The 25,220-nt window shown below is 42.8% G+C and overlaps 2 protein-coding genes across 5 annotated transcripts in view; both read left to right on the top strand.

The window, feature by feature from the left end:
- The window catches only part of LOC113546299 (NACHT, LRR and PYD domains-containing protein 12-like), a 31,579-nt gene extending 13,881 nt beyond the window's left edge, over positions 1-17,698 (top strand). For 2 of the 4 annotated variants that reach the window (XM_053228284.1, XM_053228283.1), the window contains exons 11-18: positions 4,611-4,784; positions 6,424-6,597; positions 7,666-7,839; positions 9,000-9,173; positions 9,757-9,930; positions 11,549-11,722; positions 14,377-14,532; positions 14,803-17,698. In XM_053228284.1, the coding sequence (XP_053084259.1) occupies positions 4,611-4,784; positions 6,424-6,597; positions 7,666-7,839; positions 9,000-9,173; positions 9,757-9,930; positions 11,549-11,722; positions 14,377-14,532; positions 14,803-14,809 (1,207 nt within the window). In that variant the 3' untranslated portion in view covers positions 14,810-17,698. The remainder of the gene's footprint in view (positions 1-4,610; positions 4,785-6,423; positions 6,598-7,665; positions 7,840-8,999; positions 9,174-9,756; positions 9,931-11,548; positions 11,723-14,376; positions 14,533-14,802) is intronic. The other 2 variants (XM_053228286.1, XM_053228285.1) reach the window with 1 other exon arrangement.
- Positions 17,699-19,274: 1,576 nt separating this feature from the next.
- The window catches only part of LOC117595892 (NACHT, LRR and PYD domains-containing protein 12-like), a 55,342-nt gene continuing 49,396 nt past the window's right edge, over positions 19,275-25,220 (top strand). The window contains exon 1 of the mRNA XM_053228287.1: positions 19,275-19,365. The gene's annotated coding sequence lies outside the window, so the exon portion shown is untranslated. The remainder of the gene's footprint in view (positions 19,366-25,220) is intronic.

Raw genomic sequence — 25,220 nt, 5'->3', positions numbered from 1 at the left:
CCTCCACGGCCCGCTTAATGGCCAAGGCCTCCCTCTCTACGGCTGCGTACGGCTCGCAAAGTGGACCGGGTGCTCCTCCCCGTCAAAGACCTGCGACAGGACGGCCCTGAGCCCCTTCTCCGAGGCGTCCGTCTGGACAATGAAGGGGAGGTTGAAGTCGGGGTCCCATAGAATGGGCGAGCACGTCAATGCATCTTTTAGCTTCTGGAATGCCTCTTCAGCCTCCGGACTCCACTGCACCCGGTCTGGCTGACCTTTCCTAGTGAGATGAGACAGGGCAGAGGCAATCGAGGAGAAGTTAGGCATGAAGCGACGGTAGTTGCCAGCCAAACCCAAGAAGGCACGTACCTGTTTCTTGTTGGTAGGTCTTGGGTACTCACGCACCTCCTCAATCTTCTTCTTCTGCGGCATGAGCAGTCTCCAGCCGATGCGGTACCCCAGGTACTGTGCCTGGGTTAGGCCCAGATGACATTTTTTCGGGTTGGCTGTTAATCCAGACTTCCGGAGGGCCTCCAACAATGCCCGCAGGTGGTAGAGGTGATCAAACCAGGTAGAGGAGTGGATCAGCACGTCGTCGATGTAGGTGGCTGCATAGGGCCTATGCTGTCTCAGGACGATGTCTATCAGGTGATGGAAGGTGGCCGGTGCCCCATGCAGCCCAAAGGGGAGAACCCGGTACTGCCAGTGGCCTCCGGAGGTGGTGAAAGCTGTCTTTGGTTTGGCCTCTGGGCTGATGGCCACTTGCCAGTATCCTTTTGTTAGATCTAGGGTGGAGATGAACCGGGCTCTCCCCAGCCGCTCCACCAGGTCTCCCATCCACAGGAAGGGGTAGGCGTCGAAATCTGATATCTGCTTTAGCCTCCGGAAGTCGTTACAAAGCCGGATGGTCCCATCGGGCTTGGGTACGACTACGATGGGACTGGACCAGGGGCTGGTTGACTCCTCGATGATTCCATCCTGGAGCATCCGGCTGACTTCCTCCTTGATTGCCTGACGGCGGGCTTCTGGGACGCGGTAGGGCCGCTGTCTGACCACGATTCCCGGGGGAGTTTTGATGTCATGCTGTACCAGATGTGTTCTGCCAGGGACAGAGGAGAACACGTCCACAAACTGGTCCACCAACTCCGTCAGCTTCTGGGACTGAGGAGGTACACTTTGAGGGATCTGTGTGAGGTATAGCGAGAGCAGACACCTGGGGGGTTAGGCTTCAACCATTTCTCTAGCAGACTAATATGATATATTTGAGTGTCAGCTCACTTACCTGTTTGCTGCAGCCTGTAATTAACAGGACTCACTCTCTCAAGGACCATGTACGGGCCCTGCCACCATGCCAGGAATTTGCAGGAGGTGTCGGGGAGGAGGACTTTATCCCCAGGCTGAAATTCTCTGGGTTGAGACAGTCGGTTGTAGGCCCTCCTCTGCTTCTGTTGGTCCGCTTCCAGATGCTGTCTTAAGATCAGGATAACTCGATCTATCTGGACGTATTCGATGAGGGAGCAGAAGGGGGAGGGTTGTTCTTCCCAAGCTTCTCGGGCCACGTAGAGGAGTCACTAAGGTCGCTGTCCGAAGAGTAGCTCAAACGGTGTAAATCCAGTGGAGGCTTGTGGTGTCTCCCAGACAGTGAAGGGGACGTAGGGGAGGAGCAGGTCCCAGTTTCTGCCCTCCTTGTCTACCACCCAGAGAAGCATCCTCAGGGTCGGGTTAAAGCGCTCCACCAGCCTATCCGTCTGGGGATGGTAGACGGACGTCCTCAGGTGTTTCACCTGCAACAACCGACACAGATCCGTCATTAGTTTGGACATAAATGGCGTACCTTGGTTGGTCAGGATGTCCTTCCCGATGCCCACGTGACTGAAGAGGAGCAGAAGCTCATGGGCAATGTTTTGGGAGGTGGCTTTTCGGATAGGTACTAAATCGATGTATCGGGTGGCGTAGTTCATGATAACTAGAATGAACTCATGACCCCAGGCAGACTTTGGCAGCGGCCCTACAAGGTCTATGCCAATTCTTTCAAAGGGCACACTGATAATGGGGAGGGAAATGAGTGGTGCGGGAGCAGGCTTGTGGGGGCTCATCTTTTGGCACTGTGGACACTGTTGACAGAAAGCCTGGACCTCTGCATCCATGCCAGGCCACACAAAGCAGTCCTTTAGTTTCTGCAGTGTATTACGAGCCCCCAGATGACCCCCCCAAAGGATGAGAGTGGGCCAGGTGCATCAGGGTCTTGGTATGACTTTGGGGGACGACCACGAGCTTGCAGGGCTCTCCTCATCATGCTGTCCTCTGGTAGAGAAGTCCCCCCTGTACCAGGAAGTGTGTGTAGGGCAGGCGTTGATCTGGCTGCTGCAGAACACCCTCAATGACTCACACCTAGCTCCAGCAGTTCTTTAACCAGAGATCTTCTTTCTGCTCCCGACACAATAGAAACAGGGTTAGTGGGGGTGTTTAGCTCACCTGCTTCTGGTCCTCTTCTTCTTCATCCGTGGAGCCCTGGCTGACGCAAACCCCGGCCAGTCATGTCCCAATAGCAGTGGCACAGGGAGTTCCGGAATAAGGCCCACTGTGAGGGGGCTTTCCGGGTCTTTGTGTTTCACCCTTACTTGAGCCGCAGGGACTTCCCGGATGTCCCCGTGTACACGTTATATTGAGGGACCCCGTGGGTTTAGGCACGGGGAAGCTAGTGGGCTGGACCAGGGTGATAGTGCTTCTGGAGTCCAGGAGGGCCGTGATCGGGTGTCCGTTCATCTTCAACAGTGGGTAATCGGGGCACGGAAGGCATATGTGGGGCACATGCGGTCAGCGAGGGGCGGCTGGATCCGGCTCTGTGGGCATGGACACGTCCTGGGGCGTCCCATAGGCGGGGCTCATGTGCTTGGGGCGGCTAGTCTGGGGGGATGGTGTCGCCACCACTCGCTCCAACACCTCTACCATCTCCTTGGGGTTTTTTGGCCCTCGTACCCCGACGGCTTTTCTTTCTTCAGGTGGCAGAGCCCTAAGGAACCGGTCCATGGCCACCCTTTCAGCCACTTCCGCGGTGGACAGGAGTTCCAGCTGGAGCCACCTCTTAGTAATAGGCAGCAGAGTGTCCATCTGGCTCCAGGGGGTGGCTTTGGAGTCATAGGTCCACCTATGGTGCTCTGCCGCCGTGCTGGTTGGGGAGAGACCACAGCGCAGGAGGACCTGACTCTTAACGTAGCACTCCGCACGTCTCGTAGCACTCCGCTTCTTCCATCGTCAGGGCGTGGTAGGCCAACTGTGCCTCTCCCGTGAGGAGTGGCGTGAGGGCTGAGGCCCATTCCTCTCGAGGCCACTTTTCCCACTGAGCCACCCGCTCAAAGGTAAGCAGGAACGCCTCAATGTCCTCATTGGGTGTCAGCTTGGTTAGAAGACATTGGGCCTCTCAGCAGGGGTCGGGGAGGAGGACTGCTGCAGCACTACTGGCCATTTTCTTCAGTTCCAAAAGCTCATGGGCAGTGGCTTGTAGGCCCTGGGCCAGGTCCTCAGTGATAGCTTGGTGCTGCAGGCTCATTTGTAGGAATTGCTGGAAGAAACTGTACATGTTCCTCTCAGGGTGCTGTGATGCCCGCATCCTCCACCAATGTGACAAGCGAGACCTGAATCTCAACATAAAACACAGCACAGAGAGTCCGTGAATCAGGGGAATGTGCTCTTTATTTACAGTGAAGGGAAGAATGTGAAGGGGATTTTGGGCATGCTGGGTGAGTAGAAGAAAGTGAGGTTGAAGGCTGGCACGGCATCTTACCTGCTGATATCGCCTTCTAGGAGAAGAGAAAGATAGCAAAACATTAGCGAGTATGCCATTGTCCCTTACCTCCCCCTCTACGCTGCCGCGGGCCCCTTTTATATCCCTCCGGCTCCTCCAGGAAGGTAAATTTGGGCCGCACCGGGGATTGGCTGCCAGACATGAAGAATTAAAGCGCTCCGCCTCTGAGCTATATAAATCTGGCTAGCTGGATATATAAAGTCAAAAGATAGCCACTTAGAGGAATAAAACCTGGTTCATTTGAAACAACTTCAGATTTATGTAGTTTTTCACGGTCCTGTTTTTGTCTGTCAGCAGTTGATAAGATCACCATGTGGGAACAGGAAATAAAGGCGTTTTTAACTTTGACATGCTATTTTCAATACAGATACCACCAATGTCCATGAAAATCCACTTTTTTGTACAGAACTCGATTTGTGAAAAACTTTCATAAAGAGAGTTTAGAATATTTGAGACAAGATCTTTGTTTACTTTGGAGTGCTCTTTTAAATACAAAATGTCTCTTTATAAACTTTCACAAATAGAATTAGACGCAATTCATTGCTTAAAACAGCTCGAGACCCACTGCCCTAACAACATTAATTTCAATTACCTCAGAACAGGTTATTATTTAAACAGGATTTAAAATGTATGAAGTTGAGAATGAGGAGTTTGTGAAGATTAATATTTGTTCAGTGGCTGATATAAACGATGGGGCTCTGCTTCACTTGCCCACATAGACGAGGCACCTCTGGCATTGACTCTTTAATTAAAAAAAACATCCTGCTGAACTGATCTGTGTGTCCTGAACTGAGAGAGTGAAGAGTGTGTCATTGTCTCTCTGCAGGTTGTGTGATTGTGGTGTCTCAGATGAAGGCTGTGCTGCTCTGACTTCAGCTCTGAGATCAAATCCCTCACACCTGAGAGAACTGGATCTGTCTGAGAATAAAATCAGAGACTCAGGAGTGAAGTGTCTCTCTGCTGTACTGGAGAATCCTCACTCTAAACTGGAGACACTGAGGTAAGATCATCTCTCTGAGTCACATGACCTGCTCCTCAGTAACACACATTTAGCATTTGCTGCATAATTCTGGATTGTACATGACACAAAACAACCTTGTTGTGAGCCCCATGCAGTCTGTTCTCACTTTCCATGTAAGTAGAAAGTCCACACTCAGAACACCTTTACAAGTCATTGCAAATAGAAAGTCTGGAAATCAAGATCAAATATACAAGTTGTAGTAGATTGAGTTTAAAGGTCCAAGTATTTGTCCAGTGTTTGCTCAGGATGCAGGAGTGTACTGACTCCACACTGACATGTCCAGTCTCTCAATGTCAATGACACAGAGTTTTCAATCCAGTCTCATGTGTGGAAACAGAGAAGACAGTGAAAAGTCCAGCAAACCAGAAAGAGTGCCAGATAGATCCTGTCCATAACTAACTTAGAAGAGTGTTTCGTACTGCTGATGTCCATTTACTGAGTAGAAATCTCCTAGGTGACAGCACCTTCAGGTTCTCTTTCTTGGTGACGTGTTGTGCTGATTTCACGAAATTGGACTTATCAGGGAAGTAACTCGACAGTGAAACATTCCTTTTTCCTTTAGTCTGTTCTAGAAAGTGGTTGATGTGTGTGATGGAGTACATGTCATCTGGCTGTGTTTCTGACACACCTGAGCAGTCAGAGTAACTCGCTTCATCTGAGGAGATCTCACCCTCCTCCATGTGTGTGAGCTGTTCTCCTGTAGCACCTGTACTGCACTCTGGCCTTTCACTGTCTGACATTACACTGTTTACTGAGTCAGTGCAGTTTTGGGGATTGTTGGAATTTATTTCTCGGTTTTCATATTGCTCTTTTCATGTATTTTCTTCTTTAACTAAGTTTTCTCCACCTTTACCAAGTTTCTTGACTCCATTTTTCTTTTGCTTGAGTCTTGTGTGTTCTCCTGCTGCAATGTTGCGGGATTAGTGACAGTCTCAGTGTCAGCATTAAGGCCAGTATCACAGCTAGCTCTACCACTAACACCTGCAGTCACCTCAGGTTTAGCACCTATGCTATCGCCAGCACCAGTGTTAGAATTAGCATCTGTACAAGAATTAACATTAGTGTCAGGATTGTTTGCAGTGTTAGCATTACTGCTCTCTCATGCTGTCCTCTTCTGCTCTCCTGCTGACTGTCTCCACTCTGCTGGTGCAGTATCTCGGCCATGTTCCCCCCTGAGCTTCCCGGCTACACAGCTCTCTGTGAACAACTCAACTTTTTATATCCGATGTCCCCACACTCAAAACATCTCAGGCTTTCAGTATAACACAGGTTAGCTGCTGTCACCATGCTTACATTTAAAATTTATACTAAGGGTTTCATCTTGGTTATTAATAAACATAAAAACCTGCATATGAAAACACAGGACATGTTTCACTGCTGAGTTTTTACAGTCAGGTGGAATCATTCTCATGGAGCTGGCAAACACACACACAAACCCTCTCATTCACAATAAATGGATTATGTTATTTCGTTACTGCTTTCATATGATTCATAACTAAGATGGTGTATTTCATAGTGATTAAAGACTGCAGTGACTCTTTGATGAAAAAGTTGCTGCTGAATTGATGTGTGTGGCCTGAACTGAGAGAGTGAAGAGTGTGTCATTGTCTCTCTGCAGGTTGTGTGATTGTGGTTTCTCAGATGAAGGCTGTACTGCTCTGACTTCAGCTCTGAGATCAAACCCCTCACACCTGAGAGAACTGAATCTGTCTAGGAGTAAACTCAGAGGCTCAGGAGTGATGTGTCTCTCTGCTGCACTGGAGAATCCTCACTGTAAACTGGAGACACTGAGGTAAGATCATCTCTCTGAGAGTCACATGACCTGTTCCTAGTGAGACTGAAGCAGAGGTTCAGTTCGAGTAGTTAAATGTTTGTAGGATTTATATTGAATTATCATTGTAACCAACAAAATAACTGATTAGATGTTGGAATTGATCCAAAACGGTCAAGGTCACAGCAAGGTCAATGTCTAAAATACATTTTCTTCATGTTTCCTTCCTTTTTGAAGTATATTTTAAGAGAATTTCTGGCATATAAATTAATAATAACAAAGATATATAAAGTCCAAAGCTAGGCACTCAGAGGAATGAAACCTGCTTCAAATGAACCAGGCTGATTTATGAAGTTTTTCACAGTCATGTTTTTGTCTGTCAGCAGTAGATAAGGTCACCAGTTGGGAACAGGAAATAAAGGCGTTTTTAACTCCGAGATGCTATTTGCAATACAGATACCACCAATGTCCATGAAAATCCACTTTTTTATACAGAACACAATTTGTGAAAACTTTCATAAATAGAGTTTAGCATATATGATACCTCAGTACAGCTCTAGACCCAATGGCACATGAAGTAATAGAGTATTTCAGTGAGGTGACCAAGCACTGAAACTTTACTGCATAAAACTTCAAAATAGTGACTGTTTACAGGCGTCTAAGCTCAAATCTACCGGCCTGATTTGTGATGTTTCACAGTCATGTTTTTGTCCATTCATTCATTGGTGAGCCTGTGTGCCAGCAAGATGATGCAAGATCTTTGTTTACTTTGGAGTGCTCTTTTAAATACAAAATGTCTCTTTATAAACAATCACAAATAGAATTAGACACATTTAATTACTTAAAACAGGCCCACTGCCCTAACAACATTAATTTCAATTACCTCAGAAAAGGTTATTAGTATTTCAATGGGATTTAAAATGTATGAAATTGAGAATGAGGACTTTGTGAAAATTAATATTTGTACAGTGTCTTTTATAAATGATGGGGCTCTGCTTCACTTGCCCACATGGATGGGGCACCTCTGGCTGAACTGATCTGTGTGTCCTGAACTGAGAGAGTGAAGAGTGTGTCATTGTCTCCCTGCAGTTTGTGTGATTGTGGTGTCTCAGATGTAGGCTGTGCTGCTCTGACTTCAGCTCTGAGATCAAACCCCTCACACCTGAGAGAACTGGATCTGTCTGAAAATAAAATCAGAGACTCAGGAGTGAAGTGTCTCTCTGCTGTACTGGAGAATCCTCAATGTAAATTGGAGAAACTGAGGTAAGATGATCTCTCTGAGAGTCACATGACCTGCTCCTCAGTAAGACTCATTTAGCATTTGCTACATAATTCTGGATTGTACATGACACAAAACAACCCATGACTTTTTGTGAGGCCTATGCAGTCTGTTATCACTTTCCACGTACATAGAAAGTGCACACTCAGAACACCTTTACAAGTCATTGCAAATAGGGAATCTGGAAATCAAGATCAGATATCCAATTTGTAGTAGATCGAGATTATAAGTTCAAGTATTTGTCCAGTGTTTGCTCAGGATGCAGGAGTGTACTGACTCCACACTGACATGTCCAGTCTCTCAATGTCCATGACACAGAGTTTTCAATCCAGTCTCATGTGTGGAAACAGAGAAGACAGTGAAAAGTCCAGAAAACCAGAAAGAGTGCTAGATAGATCCTGTCCATAACTAACTTAGAAGAGTCTTTCATACTGCTGATGTCCATTTACTGAGTAGAAATCTTCTGGGTGACAGCACCTTCAGGTTCTCTTTCTTGGTAACGTGTTGTGCTGACTTCACGAACTTGGACTTATCAGGGAAGTAACTCGACAGTGAAACATTCCTTTTTCCTTTAGTCTGTTCTAGAAAGCTGTTGATGTGTGTGATGGAGTACATGTCATCTGGCTGTGTTTTTTACACACCTGAGCAGTCAGAGTAACTCGCCTCATCTGAGGAGATCTCACCCTCCTCCATGTGTGTGAGCTGTTCTCCAGTAGCACCTGTACTGCACTCTGGCCTTTCACTGACTGACTTTACACTGTTTACTGATTCAGTGCAGTTTTGGGGATTATTGGAATTTATTTTTTGGTTTTCATATTGCTCTTTTCATGTATTTACTTCTTTAACTAAGTTTTGTCCACCTTCTCGGTTATTAATAAACATAACCTGCATACGAAAAGACAGGACATGTTTCACAATCGGGTTTTAATAGTTAAGCAGAATCATTGTCATTGAGCTGGCAAATACACACACACACAAACTCTTTCAAACACAATAAATGGAATTTGATATTTAGTTATTGCTTTCATAATTCATAACTAAGATGCTGTATTTCATAGTGACTCTTTGATGAAAAAGATTCTGCTGAAATGATCTGTGTGTGCTGAACTGAGAGAGTGAAGAGTGTGTCATTGTCTCTCTGCAGGTTGTGTGATTGTGGTGTCTCAGATAAAGGCTGTGCTGCTCTGACTTCAGCTCTGAGATCAAACCCCTCACACCTGAGAGAACTGGATCTGTCTTGGAATAAAATCAGAGACTCAGGAGTGAAGCGTTTCTCTGCTGTACTGGAGAATCCTCACTGTAAACTGGAGACACTGAGGTAAGATCATCTCTCTGAGAGTCACATGACCTGCTCCTCAGTAACACACATTCTCTAATAGTGAGACTGAAGCAGTGGTTTTAGGTTCGGCATCAAATATCCTGAGGAGGAAAATCATTTCATTTCAGTGCATCATTTGATTTGTGAGCCTGTGTGCCAGCAAGATGAAAAACAGTATTTTTGACTTTGGAGTGTTCTTTTAAATACAAAATGTCTCTTTAACCATGTGGTTTCACATGTTTTACCATTACTTGATTGTGAAAACTTTCACAAATAGAATTAGACATATTCGATTTCTTAAAACAGCTCGAGACCCACTGCCCTAACAACATTAATTTAAAATACCTCAGAACAGGTTATTAGTATTTCAACGGAATTTAAAATGTATGAAGTTGAGAATGAGGAGTTTGTTAAGATTAATATTTGTACAGTGGCTGATATAAATGATGGGGTTCTGCTTCACTTGCCCACATGGACGAGGCACCTCTGTCATTGACTCTTTAATTTAAAAAAATGTTCCTGCTGAACTGATCTGTGTGTCCTGAGCTGAGAGAGTGAAGAGTGTGTCACTGTCTCCCTGCAGGTTGTGTGGTTGTGATATCTCCGATGAAGGCTGTGCTGCTCTGACTTCAGCTCTGAGATCAAACCCCTCACACCTGAGAGAACTGGATCTGTCTGAGAATAAACTCAGAGACTCAGGAGTGAAGCGTCTCTCTGCTGTACTGGAGAATCCTCACTGTAAACTGGAGAAACTGAGGTAAGATGATCTCTCTGAGAGTCACATGACCTGTTCCTCAGTAAGACAAATTTAGCATTTGCTACATAATTCTGGATTGTACATGACACAAAACAACCATGTCTTTTTTCTTTTTTTTCTCACTTTAAAGTCCATGTAAGTAGAAAGTCCACACTCAGAACTCCTTTACAAGTCATTGCAAATAGAAAGTCGGGAAACCAAGATCAGATATCCAAGTTGTAGTAGGTCAAGTTTGTAGGTTCAAGTATTTGTCCAGTACTGACTCCACACTGACATGTCCAGTCTCTCAATGTCCATGACACAGAGTTTTCAATCCAGTCTCATGTAAACAGAGGAGACATGAAAAGTCCAGAAAACCAGAAAGAGTGCCAGATAGATCCTGTCCACAACTAACTTAGAGACTTTCGTACCACCGATGTCCACTTCCTGAGTCAAAATCTTCTCCTAGGTGACAGCACCTTCAGGTTCTCTTTCTTGGTAACGTGTTGTGCTGACTTCATGAAATTGGACTTATCAGGGAAGTAACTCGACAGTGAAACATTCCTTTTTCCTTTAGTCTGTTCTAGAAAGCGGTTGATGTGTGTGATGGAGTACATGTCATCTGGCTGTGTTTCTGACACACCTGTGCAGTCAGAGTAACTCGTCTCATTTGAGGAGATCTGACCCTCCTCCATGTGTGTGAGCTGTTCTCCTGTAGCACCTGTACTGCACTCTGGCCTTTCACTGTCTGACATTACACTGTTTACTGAGTCAGTGCAGTTTTGGGGATTGTTGGAATTTATTTTTCGGTTTTCATATTGCTCTTTTCATGTATTTTCTTCTTTAACTAAGTTTTCTCCACCTTTACCAAGTTTCTTGACTCCATTTTTCTTTTGCTTGAGTCTTGTGTGTTCTCCTGCTGCAATGTTGCGGGATTAGTGACAGTCTCAGTGTCAGCATTAAGGCCAGTATCACAGCTAGCTCTACCACTAACACCTGCAGTCACCTCAGGTTTAGCACCTATGCTATTACCAGCATCAGTGTTAGAATTAGCATCTGTACAAGAATTAACATTAGTGTCAGGATTGTTTGCAGTGTTAGCATTACTGCTCTCTCATGCTGTCCTCTTCTGCTCTCCTGCTGACTGTCTCCACTCTGCTGGTGCAGTATCTCGGCCATGTTCCCCCCTGAGCTTCCCGGCTACACAGCTCTCTGTGAACAACTCAACTTTTTATATCCGATGTCCCCACACTCAAAACATCTCAGGCTTTCAGTATAACACAGTGTAGCTGCTGTCACCATGCTTACATTTAAATTTTATACTGAGAGTTTCATCTCGGTTATTAATAAACATAAAAACCTGCATATGAAAACACAGGACATGTTTCACTGCTGAGTTTTTACAGTCAAGAGGAGCGCACACACACACACACACACACACACACACACACACGAACCCTCTCAATAACAATAAATAGAATTTGTTATTTAGTTATTGTTCTCATATAATTCATAACTAAGATGGTGTATTTTATAGTGATTAAAAACTGCAGAGACTCTTTGATGAAAATGTTCCTGCTGAACTGATGTGTGTGTCCTGAACTGAGAGAGTGAAGAGTGTGTCATTGTCTCTCTGCAGGTTGTGTGATTGTGATATCTCAGATGAAGGCTGTGCTGCTCTGACTTCAGCTCTGAGATCAAACCCCTCACACCTGAGAGAACTGGATCTGTCTGAGAATAAACTCAGAGACTCAGGAGTGAAGCGTCTCTCTGCTGTACTGGAGAATCCTCACTGTAAACTGGAGACACTGAGGTAAGATCATCTCTCTGAGAGTCACATGATCTGCTCCTCAGTAACACACATTCTCTAATAGTGAGACTGAAGCAGAGGTTTTAGGTTCAGCATCAAATATCCTGAGATCCAGAGAAAATCATTTCATTTAAGTCTGCATTGATGTTTTTTCTGATCTGATCACATTATTTATGTATTCAGTGTTTTTAGTAGTATAAGCAGATCAGGGCCAAGCTTCCCAGAAGCACAGCAGCACAAACATCACCACTTAATAGTAGAGCGAGCATCACTTTGAACACTATCTCCCAGTTAAAATGAGCTTAACTTTGCACTTTTGATTAAACTGAATCACACACACACACACGCACATCTTGTGTGTAAATGTTTGTGTAAATCAAAGCAAACTAATAATTTCTGCCAGATTTACAAAAGTTTGGGAAATGCTCATTTTCTTCCTACTTGCTTGCGTATGTTGATGAATGCCAATTTCCATAACTTGCATTTGGTGACACTCACAAAACTCCATGAAAGGCAAACAGCCAAAAGTGCTGAATGCCAAAAAGGAGTTTCTCAGACAAATTGGGAGTTATTTTGAGTCACACATATGTCAGTAAATATTATATATTTTTTTAAGAATATCACACAGGGAAACTTTTTTTTATTCATTCTCAGCCAAAAATCCCTCACCCCTTTCCCTGATGCCATGTTAGAAAAGCAAAATGGCATGTGTGTGCACACTAGGGAGCACCAGATACACACAGATCTGATACTGTACGTACCTGTGCTGGCTCTAATAAAGTGTTAAACATCATCAAACTGAGATCCCGCAGTAAACAGAATCGACTTATACACCTGATCCCATCCCGCTTTTACACTGCAGCATTCTTAATTGAATAACAGGTCTTCTTTGTCTTAATTTAGGGTTTATGCTGACTTTCTTTTTTTCATATTTCTTCATATTTCTTTAGTTTATGCTGTTAATAAGAAATGACTGGGTTACAAAATTTTCATTAAATTTGCGTGTGTAACTAAACATACACAAGCTATTTAAACTTGACAGTGTAATCTGTATATAAAAGTGCAGTAGCTCATCACAAGTTACATGATTTGAAGCCGATCAATTGAGGTTTTGTTAATTAGTGTTATGTGTAAATTTATACACACTCAGGAGCACAAGTAGGATACGAACATTTTTCTGTAATTATTAGGTTTTCATGGATACCAAATTTCTTCTTTAAATGTTTGTGTGAATGATTTAAATCCATTCATAACCAGTTTGATTATTTTTTTTTAAAAAAAGGCCAATTGTTTTCACATTTTTTAGATTTAAGTGAAGTGACTTGTGGCCAAGTACCCATACTTGGAATTTGTGCTCTGCATTTAACCCATCCACGTGAGCGCGCACACACACACTGTGAACACACGCTGCGGTGCCTGGGGAGCAGTTGGGGGTTCGGTGCCTTGCTCAAGGGTCTCACCTCAGTCGTGGTATTGAGGGTGGAAGAGAGCGCTGGTCATTCACTCCCCCCACCTACAATCCCTGCCGGACCTGAGACTTGAACCCACAACCTTCAGGTTCACCTTTGGGTTGCAAGGCTGACACTCTATCCATTAGGCCACGACTGCCCCATTTAAGTTCAGAAGCCTGGCAATAAAAAGCTTAGAAATAGGTTACAGTTCTAAGAGTTAAAGTTTTGTCATTTTCATCCATCATGGTTTGAGATGTTTTATAATAATATTAAGTGAGCACTAAATCTTCCTTCAGCTGAGGCCTTTGTTTACGGCTTACGGCTCTGCGCAGACAGACTGTCCCATCCTCCGTTTATACAGCACCAGTTCTTTTGTCATAAATGAATGACTAGTTTTATTTGTCTTAATTTATGGGTTTGTGTCGGCTCGCTTTCTTCATTTTTTATATTCTTTAATTAATGCCAATAATATAAAATGACTGGTTTTCAATAAATGTTCTCGATGGTGCTCTTAGTTCCTGACTTGGTGAACTAGCATGAGGATGTGGTTTTTGACAGAGACTCCAAAGCTCTCATATAACTTGCTCTTAATAAATTCTATAAATGTAATAAAAAATAAGCACTTTAAAATCTACAGGTTATTTTCATGTTTTCAGACGTATCTTTTTAAACAATAACACAACCCCTTTATTAAAACATAAATAATTTTGGAAGGCTAGCAGTAAAAAGCTCAGAAATAGGTTACATTTTTAAAAGACCTTTACTGACATAATAATCAATTTTTTTTTTTTTTTATTTGTTCCATGTAAATAACCTAGAAAATATGAAGGACATGATAGCAATAATGGTTTAAGCTATCAGAAAGATTGTATTATGTGGCCAAAAAAAAACATTTGCAAAACTGCAAATGGACTTGATTCCAGACAGGAACTGTTTGGATTGGCCTGGTGTCAGACACTCGCCAGTGCAGTAAGAAAAGAAACATGGGGCCTGTAAGCTCCCAGTGCAGGCAGATCATGCATGTGTTAGCAAAAATCTTGATGCTAGGCTTCAGAAAACAAAACCAACTCAAAGATATGAAATGCAGTAACACCAGGATAAACAATGGCGGTGCTTTTCCAAAAGTATTTTATTGAAGTGATGGAGTTCGTGATTCTGTGTGTCCTGAACTGAGAGAGTGAAGAGTGTGTCATTGTCTCTCTGCAGGTTGTTTAACTGTGGTGTCTCCGATGAAGCCTGTGCTGCTCTGACTTCAGCTCTGAGATCAAACCCCTCACACCTGAGAGAACTGGATCTGTCTAAGAATAAGCTCAGAGACTCAGGAGTGAAGCAACTCCTCAGTCTTAAACTACAGGACTTGAGGTGATACAAATACAAGTATTTCAGATAAACATGTACAAAAATAAAATATTCAGATTACAGATTAACATTGTTTGATACTTTTTGTTTAGTGAAGAAAAGTTTAAGTAACCTGCTCCTGATTCTATAAAGAGCTATTGATTTTAAACAGGTTCATATTCAGTGAGTTACTGGGTATTTTTTAACTTTGCACTTAAATTTTACTTTGGTGTTTAATGTTCATGTTCAACCTGTCAGCTTAAATATAAAACTTTTGTTTTCCTTTAATTTCAGGGTGTGAGGTATTTTCATCTGATGCAGATTCCAGAGAATATGTTTTTAATGAAATGTGCTCGACTCTCAGCGGCATTTCCTGGACATTTTTTTTCTCACACTGGGAAATAATCTGAATTAAATGTAATACATTTCCACAAAGTGTAATTGCAGACAGTGTGTCAGTGATGTACAGAATCACTTCATTTGTAAGATATATTACAGAGATTAATAGAGTGAAAGGGGGATTATGGAGAGAATAATGTCTGTACATCAGAAATATGTATGAAATACTTGTTTCAGACTCGAAAACAGAGAAAAAGAAGAACCTTCTCCATTTTCCTATGCCCAAATTTTCTGGACTATTAGGGCATTTAAGGTCTTTGTGGTTTTTGAGATGTAGTTGGAATGGACATTTTGCTGAAACCTGTAAACCCTGGTTAATAATATGACACAGCTGAAGGTAAAGTCTAAACCCACTCGTAACAAGCTGCGAGACTGTACGCTGGATGACTGTAAATTGTCGAGTCTCAACTGCCTTTTATGGAGTTGCTGTAAAAATCTGCTCCACTAAAATCTATGGTCATGAGCTGCTGCTGCGTGTAGCTGTGATTCTTCATGCATCATAGGACTTTACAGAGTGGTGTTGCAGCGCTACTATTATCAGCAATAAGCACTTACTGAAGCTCAATTAATTATTTTTATTACTACACAATTCCACAGTTATACACTACAGAATCCGGACATCATGGCAGAACTCAGGTTCTGGTTAAGGTTCTAGTTGCTCTGGTCTTCACTTCAGCCCATGTCTTCCACCATTCTACCCCTCTATCACATCATCTGGTTGGAAGACTCTAAAAGAGCTCACCATGGCTGAAGCAGTGACTATTTACTCGACAAGTTCACTATTTACTCAGATGCTTAACTTGGGCATTGTTGAACAAAGTGTGATAGTGTGAAAGTTTATTTTTTACTAGAACTTCTGTATCTTCTGTAACTCAAAATGTAGCTATTATAAGTGTGATTATATAGTGACATGTATGAGTACAGTATAATACAGTGGAAATATTATGTTGTGACAGGGAGTCAAAAGTGAAGCCAAAATGTCTCTGAGGCCCTCTAGTGACTGGCTGCAGTACAGTTTTTAACCCTGCCCATTTCCATGAAAGGTGTCAGACTTCCATTATAAGTTACATCTCCACAAATATTTTCAGGAATAGTGTTCTGTCATTTTTACAAGTTCAGTTGACCCTGATATCTTCCTTAAGGTAAATGCATTTTAGAGGAGTTATTTGGTAACAAATAAATAAAAGGGTGTGGTTGATGAGGTGATTGACAGTTTTGGACATGACAGTCGAGCCTAATGAACATGCACACACTTTCCAACACACACCTGAAGTTCTTGACAGTTTTGTAGCAAAACCATGTCTTGTTCTGCTATAAACTCTTCTAACTCTTGCAGTTTTTCTGGTATGTTGCTGTTTGATGTCTAAGCTAGCTCATTGTACTGATATAACTAGGAAACGAACGTGAGTGAGCGAAATGACAGCATAAACCAAGGCAGCTAACACTAGCTAAATTAATCTCAATGAAGCTGCTCCCAAGCAACACATGAAGCTCTCCTGGTTTCACTACATCAGTGTGGTCGGTGTTCTGTGCAGTAAATCGCCACCAGATATGGGAGGTCATTCCACCCAATCCTGCAATTATCACTATCATTCCCAGTATGAGCAAATGAATTCCCCCATAAGGACTATGGATTCATTAGTGTATGGAGTAACCTGGCCCACCTTCTATAAGAAGGTTAAACACTCCTAACTGCTATTGGGTGCATAAGCACAAACAACAGTCAGAAGTTTCTTTCCTGAGACTTGAAATCTCATGGAGATGACCTTCTTGTCCACTGGGAAAAACGCCAATTTCAAGGCCCCAGCCCAAGACTAGTGAGTATCTCCACACCCGCCTGAGACCTATCTAATGTCGGACCATGCAGAATGGTTTTAGTAGTGTACTGGTTAAAAATAGGACTTAAACTTTAGAAAAATAAAATTATGAAGGATGTCTTTAACAACCTAAAATGCACACACAAAAATACTAGTAACTCATACACACGTAACTATACAAAGAACTTTCTGAGGAACCCTTGGATAACTCTAAGAGCTTAAATACTAAGTGATTATTGTAATAGTATTTCTTTAGGTTATGTATGAATCTTACTTTTGTTTTTAATTTTCTACTTTTTCCAAAATACTATTTCATGTTCATTTTTTCAGTGTACACTTCCACTTATATTTGCTTAATTCTGGGTTACAAAAGTTACACATGTAGAAAAGCGTGTTTGTGTATCCATCCTTCTCTCACACTATCACTTTAAACACACTGTTCAACTGTACAGTTTACAAGAAAGGTAAGATTTAAATTGACGTAAGAACAGTGAATGCCAGAATTCTCAAAAATTAATCAACAAGTAAAACATGGCCACTGCTTCAGCCATGGTGGTCTCTTTTGGAGTCTTTCAGACAGATGATGTGATAGGGTGGTAGGGTGGCATGGCAGAAGACGGGGGCTGAAGTGTAGACTAGAGAAAGTGTGCAATTAGTGACCTCTACTGGAACCTTAACCAAAACCCTGTTACTCAAAACACTCTATTGAGTGGATATTTAAAATAATGATAATAATAATAATTGTACATATGTCTAACAGTATGCCATTTTGGAATGAAATGATAAGGGGTGTGTGTAATGTCAGTACTAAACAGGTTCAGTGGGATGTCTTGTAAAAATAACTTTTCAGATAGTTTTAATCTAATCTTCTAACAGTGAAAATGTCCATGTAGATTTGAAAACAGGTGAATGCTAATCAGCCTTTCTTTGTCTGTTTCCTCATTTTCCAAATAAAATTATTTACATCATCCTTCCTTACGATATCACATGCTGCTCCGCTCTGGATACTGGAACAGCCATTTATCATATTATATAAACTACATGAATGAACTTGTAACAACAATACAATTGTGACAGTAAAATATCCAGAACCTGATTTACATAATGATGTGAAAAGATCTGACATGTTAATGTTAAGGTCACATTTTATAAGAAACTGCAGAAAGGTTTTGGCTCTCTATTAAAATGCGAGCTTATATATTTTAAATGCTAACTTATATAAATATTATTAAGAGAACTCACACCGGAAACAGCGGGTCAGCCTTGAACACCTCTATTTATTGCATCTGGAAACACATGGGACACTTTGTTAGTACCAATCACCGTGCTATCCTCCTCCCACACACTCATTTTGAACTGGGAGAAGAGAAGAGGAACTCGAGCATCTCGCCTCGCCAGCGTCTAATCGCGGTCTGAGGCTGAAGTAACTCCCGCGCTCTCTCGGAAGGTATAGCACGCAACACAGATAAATGTCCCACTTGAAAAACACCTTAATTTATAGTTCCTAGCCCGAAAGGGAAGTTTTGGGAAGTTCATCACGCACATATATATATATATAAAAAATAATATTTCTCTCTTCCTAACCGGCTACATGTGCAATCAAACTATAGTTGCTAATGTAACTATACACCTCAATTATCAACCTGTTTGCATCACAATAACTTCACCCTTATGGTCTGTTTGGGTTAAAAAAAAAAATACCAATGCTAAAATTTATTTTCCATACGTTTTGTGCTCTGCTCAATTACACTAACAAATATTAAAATATCTTGTATTTTTAAAAGTTAGATTTATATAACCACAATGATGTGAATATAAGAATATAAGTGAATATGATGTGAATATAAGAATATAAGGGTTTAATAATAATAATAATAATAATGATAATAATAATAAAAGTTTGTAAATGTGAATCATAAATGTAATTTCTTATTTCTTCTTCTGCCTGTACACACACACACACACACACACACACACACACACACAGCTGTCATTAGGGAAAAAGATAGTCCTTTAGTGTAGAGATTAAAGTAAATGTTCCAGCTGTATATTTTATATAAACTCTAAAGTGATGGTGTGAACCAATGGGACATGACACTGCTAACTAATAAACAGACCATTAGGTTTAAAACTACAGTAACAGACCACCAGATCAGAATTTCTACACATAAACTATTTTATATGAGTTGTATAGATGTTGATCAGAATCAGAATGAGCGTTTATTGCCATGTGTGCTCACACACACAAGGAATTTGACTTGGTATGAAGCTTCCAGAACACACATACCAATAAGATGGCAAGACATATAATAATAAAATTTACAAATAATAATAATATGAGAGAATATATAACACTGTACAGTAGACACAATAGGCTTAAAAGGAATAGATATATGTAGATATAATACAGCTATGTGCAAGGTGAAGGCAATGGCAGAGCTGAAGGCAATGCTGATGATGTGTAAACTACAGCACCCAGGCTGTAAAGTGCCTCATGATGAAATTTGGAGTTCCTCTAAATATTTTCTAATTCAGAAAGTGAAACTTTCTCATCGCCATTTTGAGGAACGACTGGAAAACATGAAGATTTAGTAAAGCTGAGATTTATAATTCCACACAACACACCGACTGGTGACTAAAGGTGAGTGATGTCTCTAACAAACACTTTTAGACAAGAAGAATGCGTTTATAGAGTGTGTGTGTGTGTGTTCAGGACACAAGAAGCAGCTCTCAGGTCACACTGCTGTTCATTTTGGACAAAAGAGAAAGAATACGAGATCCCTAAAACGATAAAAGTCATTAATATGCTGTGGAATGAATCAGAAATATACATTAATTCCAGACTGATTATAGAGTCAATTTAAAATAACGCTTTTGATTTATCTCAAGTGTTAGACAATACAATAATCACTTCTAGCATTTATTTCTTCTTATTTTTATGTTTCCTCACTTTTAACGCTTTATGCCTCGCGCATGCACAAAACAAGGTCAGGAAAAAAGTTTATAATAACAGTGCTTCCCAAACTTGAGGTTTGGGGTCGCGAGAGAAACTCTCACTCTTTATTTTGATTTATTCTCTATCGTGACCCTCAGCACTAGTGTAGGAATTCAACAACAGAAACAAAACCTCAATCTTCCTCCACTAAATAAACTAGGGCTGTGTCTCAAATTGCATCCTTATGCACTATTCTAGAGCGTTACTGAGCACTAACACTAACCGGGCTTCCTGTTACAGTTAGTGTTTGAAAAACCTCTCTTGTTGCCTTCAGACCTACTGAAAGCTCTGTCTTTTGTACCAGTCTGGACTTTGTCGATTAGTAAACAATGCCGCTCGCGCTGCCGCTGCTTCTGCACGCGCACGCAAAGAGACACGCGCCCTTTCAAACACACGTCCTGAGTTTTTGAAAAGTTGTGTCAAGAAATGCAAGGTCACTCTTCCGACTAGACTGGTAAGCTAGTGCAAGGACTATTTCTTTGGTTTTCAGCCACTTCCGTTACACATATGTATGTTACTGATATAATGAAATGGTGGTCCTCTATTATATATCAGGAATTTAAAATGCCTCAATGTCCATTTGGGGTCGTTTGAACAAAAAGTTTGCGAACCCTTGGTTTATAAGAAACAAATGTGAAGCAAACCCTGAAATAGGAACTTTTATCACAACATAAAATAGGCCTGATGACTTCAACTTTCCACTTTATTTGCTCCTCAGGGGGGTAATTGGATTTAAGGCAAAGCATATGTGGGGATCTGTGTTTTCTTGTTGGTGGTTACCTGCACTGATAATCAGTGTGGGGATCATGTGATCTGCATTGTGTGGCTGCTTGTCTTGGGTCACATGAGGCATGTCACATGACACATTAGGAGATTATAAAGTTTGGCTTGTGGAGTTCACACTCTCTTGCTGCTGCCATTTGCCATTGCAACTAGACTCCCGTCATACAGGGTGACTGCTAGAACAATGTGTTCCACTCTTCATGAAGGACACAGGTGACTGCGTGGCATTTGAAGGACTTGTGGCCTCCTATTGAGTTGCTGGGCTGCAGACACTCTGCACTGGAGTGCCCCATTTTATCTTCCTGGGTTATTGTGCTGCGGGGAGTATTGAACACTCTTGCAAAGGACCAGGCCAGCCACTGTTTTATTGTCAGTGTACAAGTCTTTTTTTTTAGTTTGTTTGTTGGTTGTTTTGTTTGCCTTTGGCTTTGTCCTTTTTTTTTTGGTCCTTGGTCTAGTGTAACCCTGCCTTGACCAAGCCAGCGCGGTGGTCATTGTGTTGGGAGCTGGCTGTTCTCCTCTTTTTGTCTCTGTATAGGTTCTCTGTACAAGGCCGGATCTGCACCTCACTACTGCTCCTTTCAGTTGGGGGCTGCACTGAGGGGACACTATTTTGGTGTGTACTGGTAACATGCAACACGGTGTGGTATTTTGTAGTGGTAATTACTGACCTTGTGTGTGCAGTGTTTGCTATGTTGCATGCTTGTATGGTGTTGGGTTTGTTGTGTCTGTCTCTCTCACCAAGGCCTCCTAGGAGAGGAGCTGTGGGTGCCGTGCCGACCCGACCTTATTAGTTTGAGAAGCTCCAGCCAGTTTCCCTTCGTCTCTTTTTCACATTAGCAATTGTACCTATTTAAAATTGTAATAAATTTGAGCTTGTGTACATGCCTTGTGTAAACTGTTTCTTTGCGGGCAGGGTCTAGAATCAGCCACACTATAGAGAGAAAAGGGGTTTCCCCCGCCCATTTTAGGGGGTGGCGTAGTCAGACAGTAAAGTACATGTAGGTATTCTGCGCGTCAGGTACCACACATACATACATACATACACTATATTACCAAAAGTATTCGGTCACCTGCCTTGACTCACATATGAAATTAAGTGCCATCCCATTCCTAACCCATAGGGTTCAATGTGATGTCGGTCCACCTTTTGCAGCTATTACAGCTTCAACTCTTCTGGGAAGGCTGTCCACAAGGTTGAGGAGTGTGTTTATAGGAATTTTTGACCATTCTTCCAAAAGCGCATTGGTGAGGTCACACACTGATGTTGGTCGAGAAGGCCTGGCTCTCAGTCTCCGCTCTAATTCATCCCAAAGGTGTTCTATCGGGTTCAGGTCAGGACTCTGTGCAGGCCAGTCAAGTTCATCCACACCAGACTCTGTCATCCATGTCTTTATGGACCTTGCTTTGTGCACTGGTGCACAGTCATGTTGGAAGAGGAAGGGGCCCGCTCCAAACTGTTCCCACAAGGTTGGGAGCATGGAATTGTCCAAAATGTTTTGGTATCCTGAAGCATTCAAAGTTCCTTTCACTGGAACTAAGGGGCCAAGCCCAACTCCTGAAAAACAACCACACACCATAATTCCTCCTCCACCAAATTTCACACTCGGCACAATGCAGTCCGAAATGTACCGTTCTCCTGGCAACCTCCAAACCCAGACTCGTCCATCAGATTGCCAGATGGAAAAGCGTGATTCATCACTCCAGAGAACGCGTCTCCACTGCTCTAGAGTCCAGTGGCGGCGTGCTTTACACCACTGCATCCGACGCTTTGCATTGCACTTGGTGATGTGTGGCTTGGATGCAGCTGCTCGGCCATGGAAACCCATTCCATGAAGCTCTCTGCGTACTGTACTTGGGCTAATCTGAAGGTCACATGAAGTTTGGAGCTCTGTAGCAATTGACTGTGAAGAAAGTCGACGACCTCTTTGCACTATGCGCTTCAGCATCCGCTGACCCCTCTCCGTCAGTTTACATGGCCTACCACTTCGTGGCTGAGTTGCTGTTGTTCCCAAACTCTTCCATTTTGTTATGATAAAGCTGACAGTTGACTGTGGAATATTTAGGAGTGAGGAAATTTCACAACTGGATTTGTTGCACAGGTGGCATCCTATGACAGTTCCACGCTGGAATTCACTGAGCTCCTGAGAGCGGCCCATTCTTTCACAAATGTTTGTAAAAACAGTCTGCATGCCTAAGTGCTTGATTTTATACACCTGTGGCCAGGCCAAGTGATTAGGACACCTGATTCTGATCATTTGGATGGGTGACCGAATACTTTTGGTAATATAGTGTATGTCCATACAAGACAATAAAATCCAAACACTAAGATAATAGAATAAAAAATCTTACAAACATACTCGGAAAATCATTGTCACTGTTATCAACATTGACGAGAAAAAACATCACTACTACTGAACAAACTAACCTAAACCACCCCGCTCGCCTGAATTAAGAAGGGAAATGGCAGTAGGAATAAGTGAGTATCTATATCTGCTACTCTTTACAGGGGGGAATCTAAACCGGGAGCCAGAAGGTACAATCTGAAACTCAGAGTGAAGGGATGGGCACTGACTGAAAGGATGGATTTAGCTTTCTGCACTACCTTTCTTTTATAAAGGTCAGTGAGATTACTTTGCTAGGCACCTAGGATTTTACTGCTGACCTTCACAATTTTGGACAAAGCAGTTTTTGCCTTGACACTGAGATTGCCATACCAGCATATTAACAGAAAATGTTAATACAGACCCAATGTAGGATTTGTAAATGAGGGTCATCAGGGTCTTATCAACATGGAATTTGGACAGTTTATGGAGGCAAAACTTTTTACAAAGCATCTATGTATTAGAGTTAAAAGTCAACATATTGCCAGTCAGACTACCAAGGTACCTGTATGTTTCTGCAACATACAACCTCCTGCCATTTGACTGTATTTCTCTGAGGAGGGCTTGCACCTAGAATCGATGAGCATATTCTTTGTTTTTGCGACATTTAGTTGCAGGAATGCCCTATCACACAGTGTACAAAGTCATCTACAACAGGACCATGATCATTTTCTTCAAAATGGAGGAGACTGACAATAGCAGAATCATTAAAATTTTAAAATGTGTCTGTTGTAATGCCAACTGCAGCAAGACAGTACAATAACTACAATGCCAACCAGTATGCAGTTCTGTTTGAAAGTGGCCAAGTGACAATAGTGCAAATAATACAGAGTTTGATATAAATAGCTGAAGTAATGTAAACATGGTATTGTATTATGTGTAAACATAATAGTAGCAGCAGCAGCATAAAACGTGTGCAAAACATGTGTAAAACATGTGCATGGAAGATGTGCGTATGTGTGTATATGTATGTGTGTGTGTTCCTTCCTTCAGTCCAGTTCTAGGTGTTGAGGAGTCTGATGGCATGAGGGAAGAAACTATTGCACAGTCTGGTTGTGAGGGCCCGAATGCTCCGGTACCGTTTACCAGATGGCAGGAGGGTGAAGAGTGTGTGAGAGGGGTGTGTGGGGTCATCCACAATGCTGGTGGCTTTGCGGATGCAGCAGGAGGTGTAAATGTCCGAGATGGAGGGAAGAGAGACCCCGATGATCTTCTCAGCTGTCCTCACTATCCGCTGCAGGGTCTTGCGATCTGAGACAGTGCAATTCCCAAACCAGGCAGTGATGCAGCTGCACAGGATGCTCTCGATAGTCCCTCTGTAGAACGTGGTGAGGATGGAGGGTGGGAGATGCGCTTTCCTCAGCCTTCACAGAAAGTACAGGTGCTGCTTCGTTATAGAACTGGTGTTGAGCAACCAGGTGAGGTTCTCCACCAGGTGAACACCTAGAAACTTGGTGCTCTTGACGATCTCCATGGAGGAGCCGCCGACGTTCAGCGGAGAGTGGTCACTCTGTGCTCTTCTGAAGTCAACAACCATCTCTTTAGTTTTGTCCACATTCAGGGACAGGTTGTTGGCTCTGCACCAGTCCGTTAGCCGCTGCATCTCATCTCTGTATGCTGACTCGTCGTTCTTGCTAATGAGACCCACCACGGTCGTGTCATCGGCGAACTTGATGATGTGATTTGAGCTGTGCATTGCTACACAGTCGTGAGTCAGCAGAGTGAACAGCAATGGACTGAGCATACAGCCCTGTGGAGCTCCAGTGCTCAGTGTGGTGGTGTTGGAGATGCTGTTCCCAATCCGGACTGACTGAGGTCTCCCGGTCAGGAAGTCCAGGATCCAGTTACAGAGGGAGGTGTTCAGGCCCAGCAGGTTCAGCTTTCCAATCAGGTGCTGAGGAATGATTGTATTGAATGCTGAACTAAAGTCTATGAACAGCATTCTAACATAAGTGTCTTTATTGTCCAGGTGGGTGAGGGCCAGATGGAGGGTGGTGGTGATGGCGTCATCTGTTGAGCATTTGGGGCGGTAAGCGAATTGCAGGGGGTCCAGTGAGGGAGGCAGCAGGGTCTTGATGTGCCTCATGACGAGCCTCTCAAAGCACTTCATGATGATGGGTGTAAGTGCAACGGGACGGTAGTCATTGAGGCAGGACACTGAAGACTTCTTTGCCACGGGGACGATGGTGGTGGCCTTGAAGCACATCGGAACAACGGTGCTGCTCAGGGAGGTGTTGAAGATGTCCGTGAAAACATCTGCCAACTGGTCTGCACATCCCCTGAGCACCCTGCCAGGAATGTTGTCTGGTCCAGCAGCCTTTCGTGGGTTGACTC

The sequence above is a fragment of the Pangasianodon hypophthalmus genome, chromosome 23 (genome assembly GCF_027358585.1).
Source record: "Pangasianodon hypophthalmus isolate fPanHyp1 chromosome 23, fPanHyp1.pri, whole genome shotgun sequence".
NCBI classification, from domain to species: domain Eukaryota; kingdom Metazoa; phylum Chordata; class Actinopteri; order Siluriformes; family Pangasiidae; genus Pangasianodon; species Pangasianodon hypophthalmus.
The sequence above is the reverse complement of the archived record's forward strand: the minus strand, read 5'-3'. Positions and strand labels throughout refer to the sequence as shown.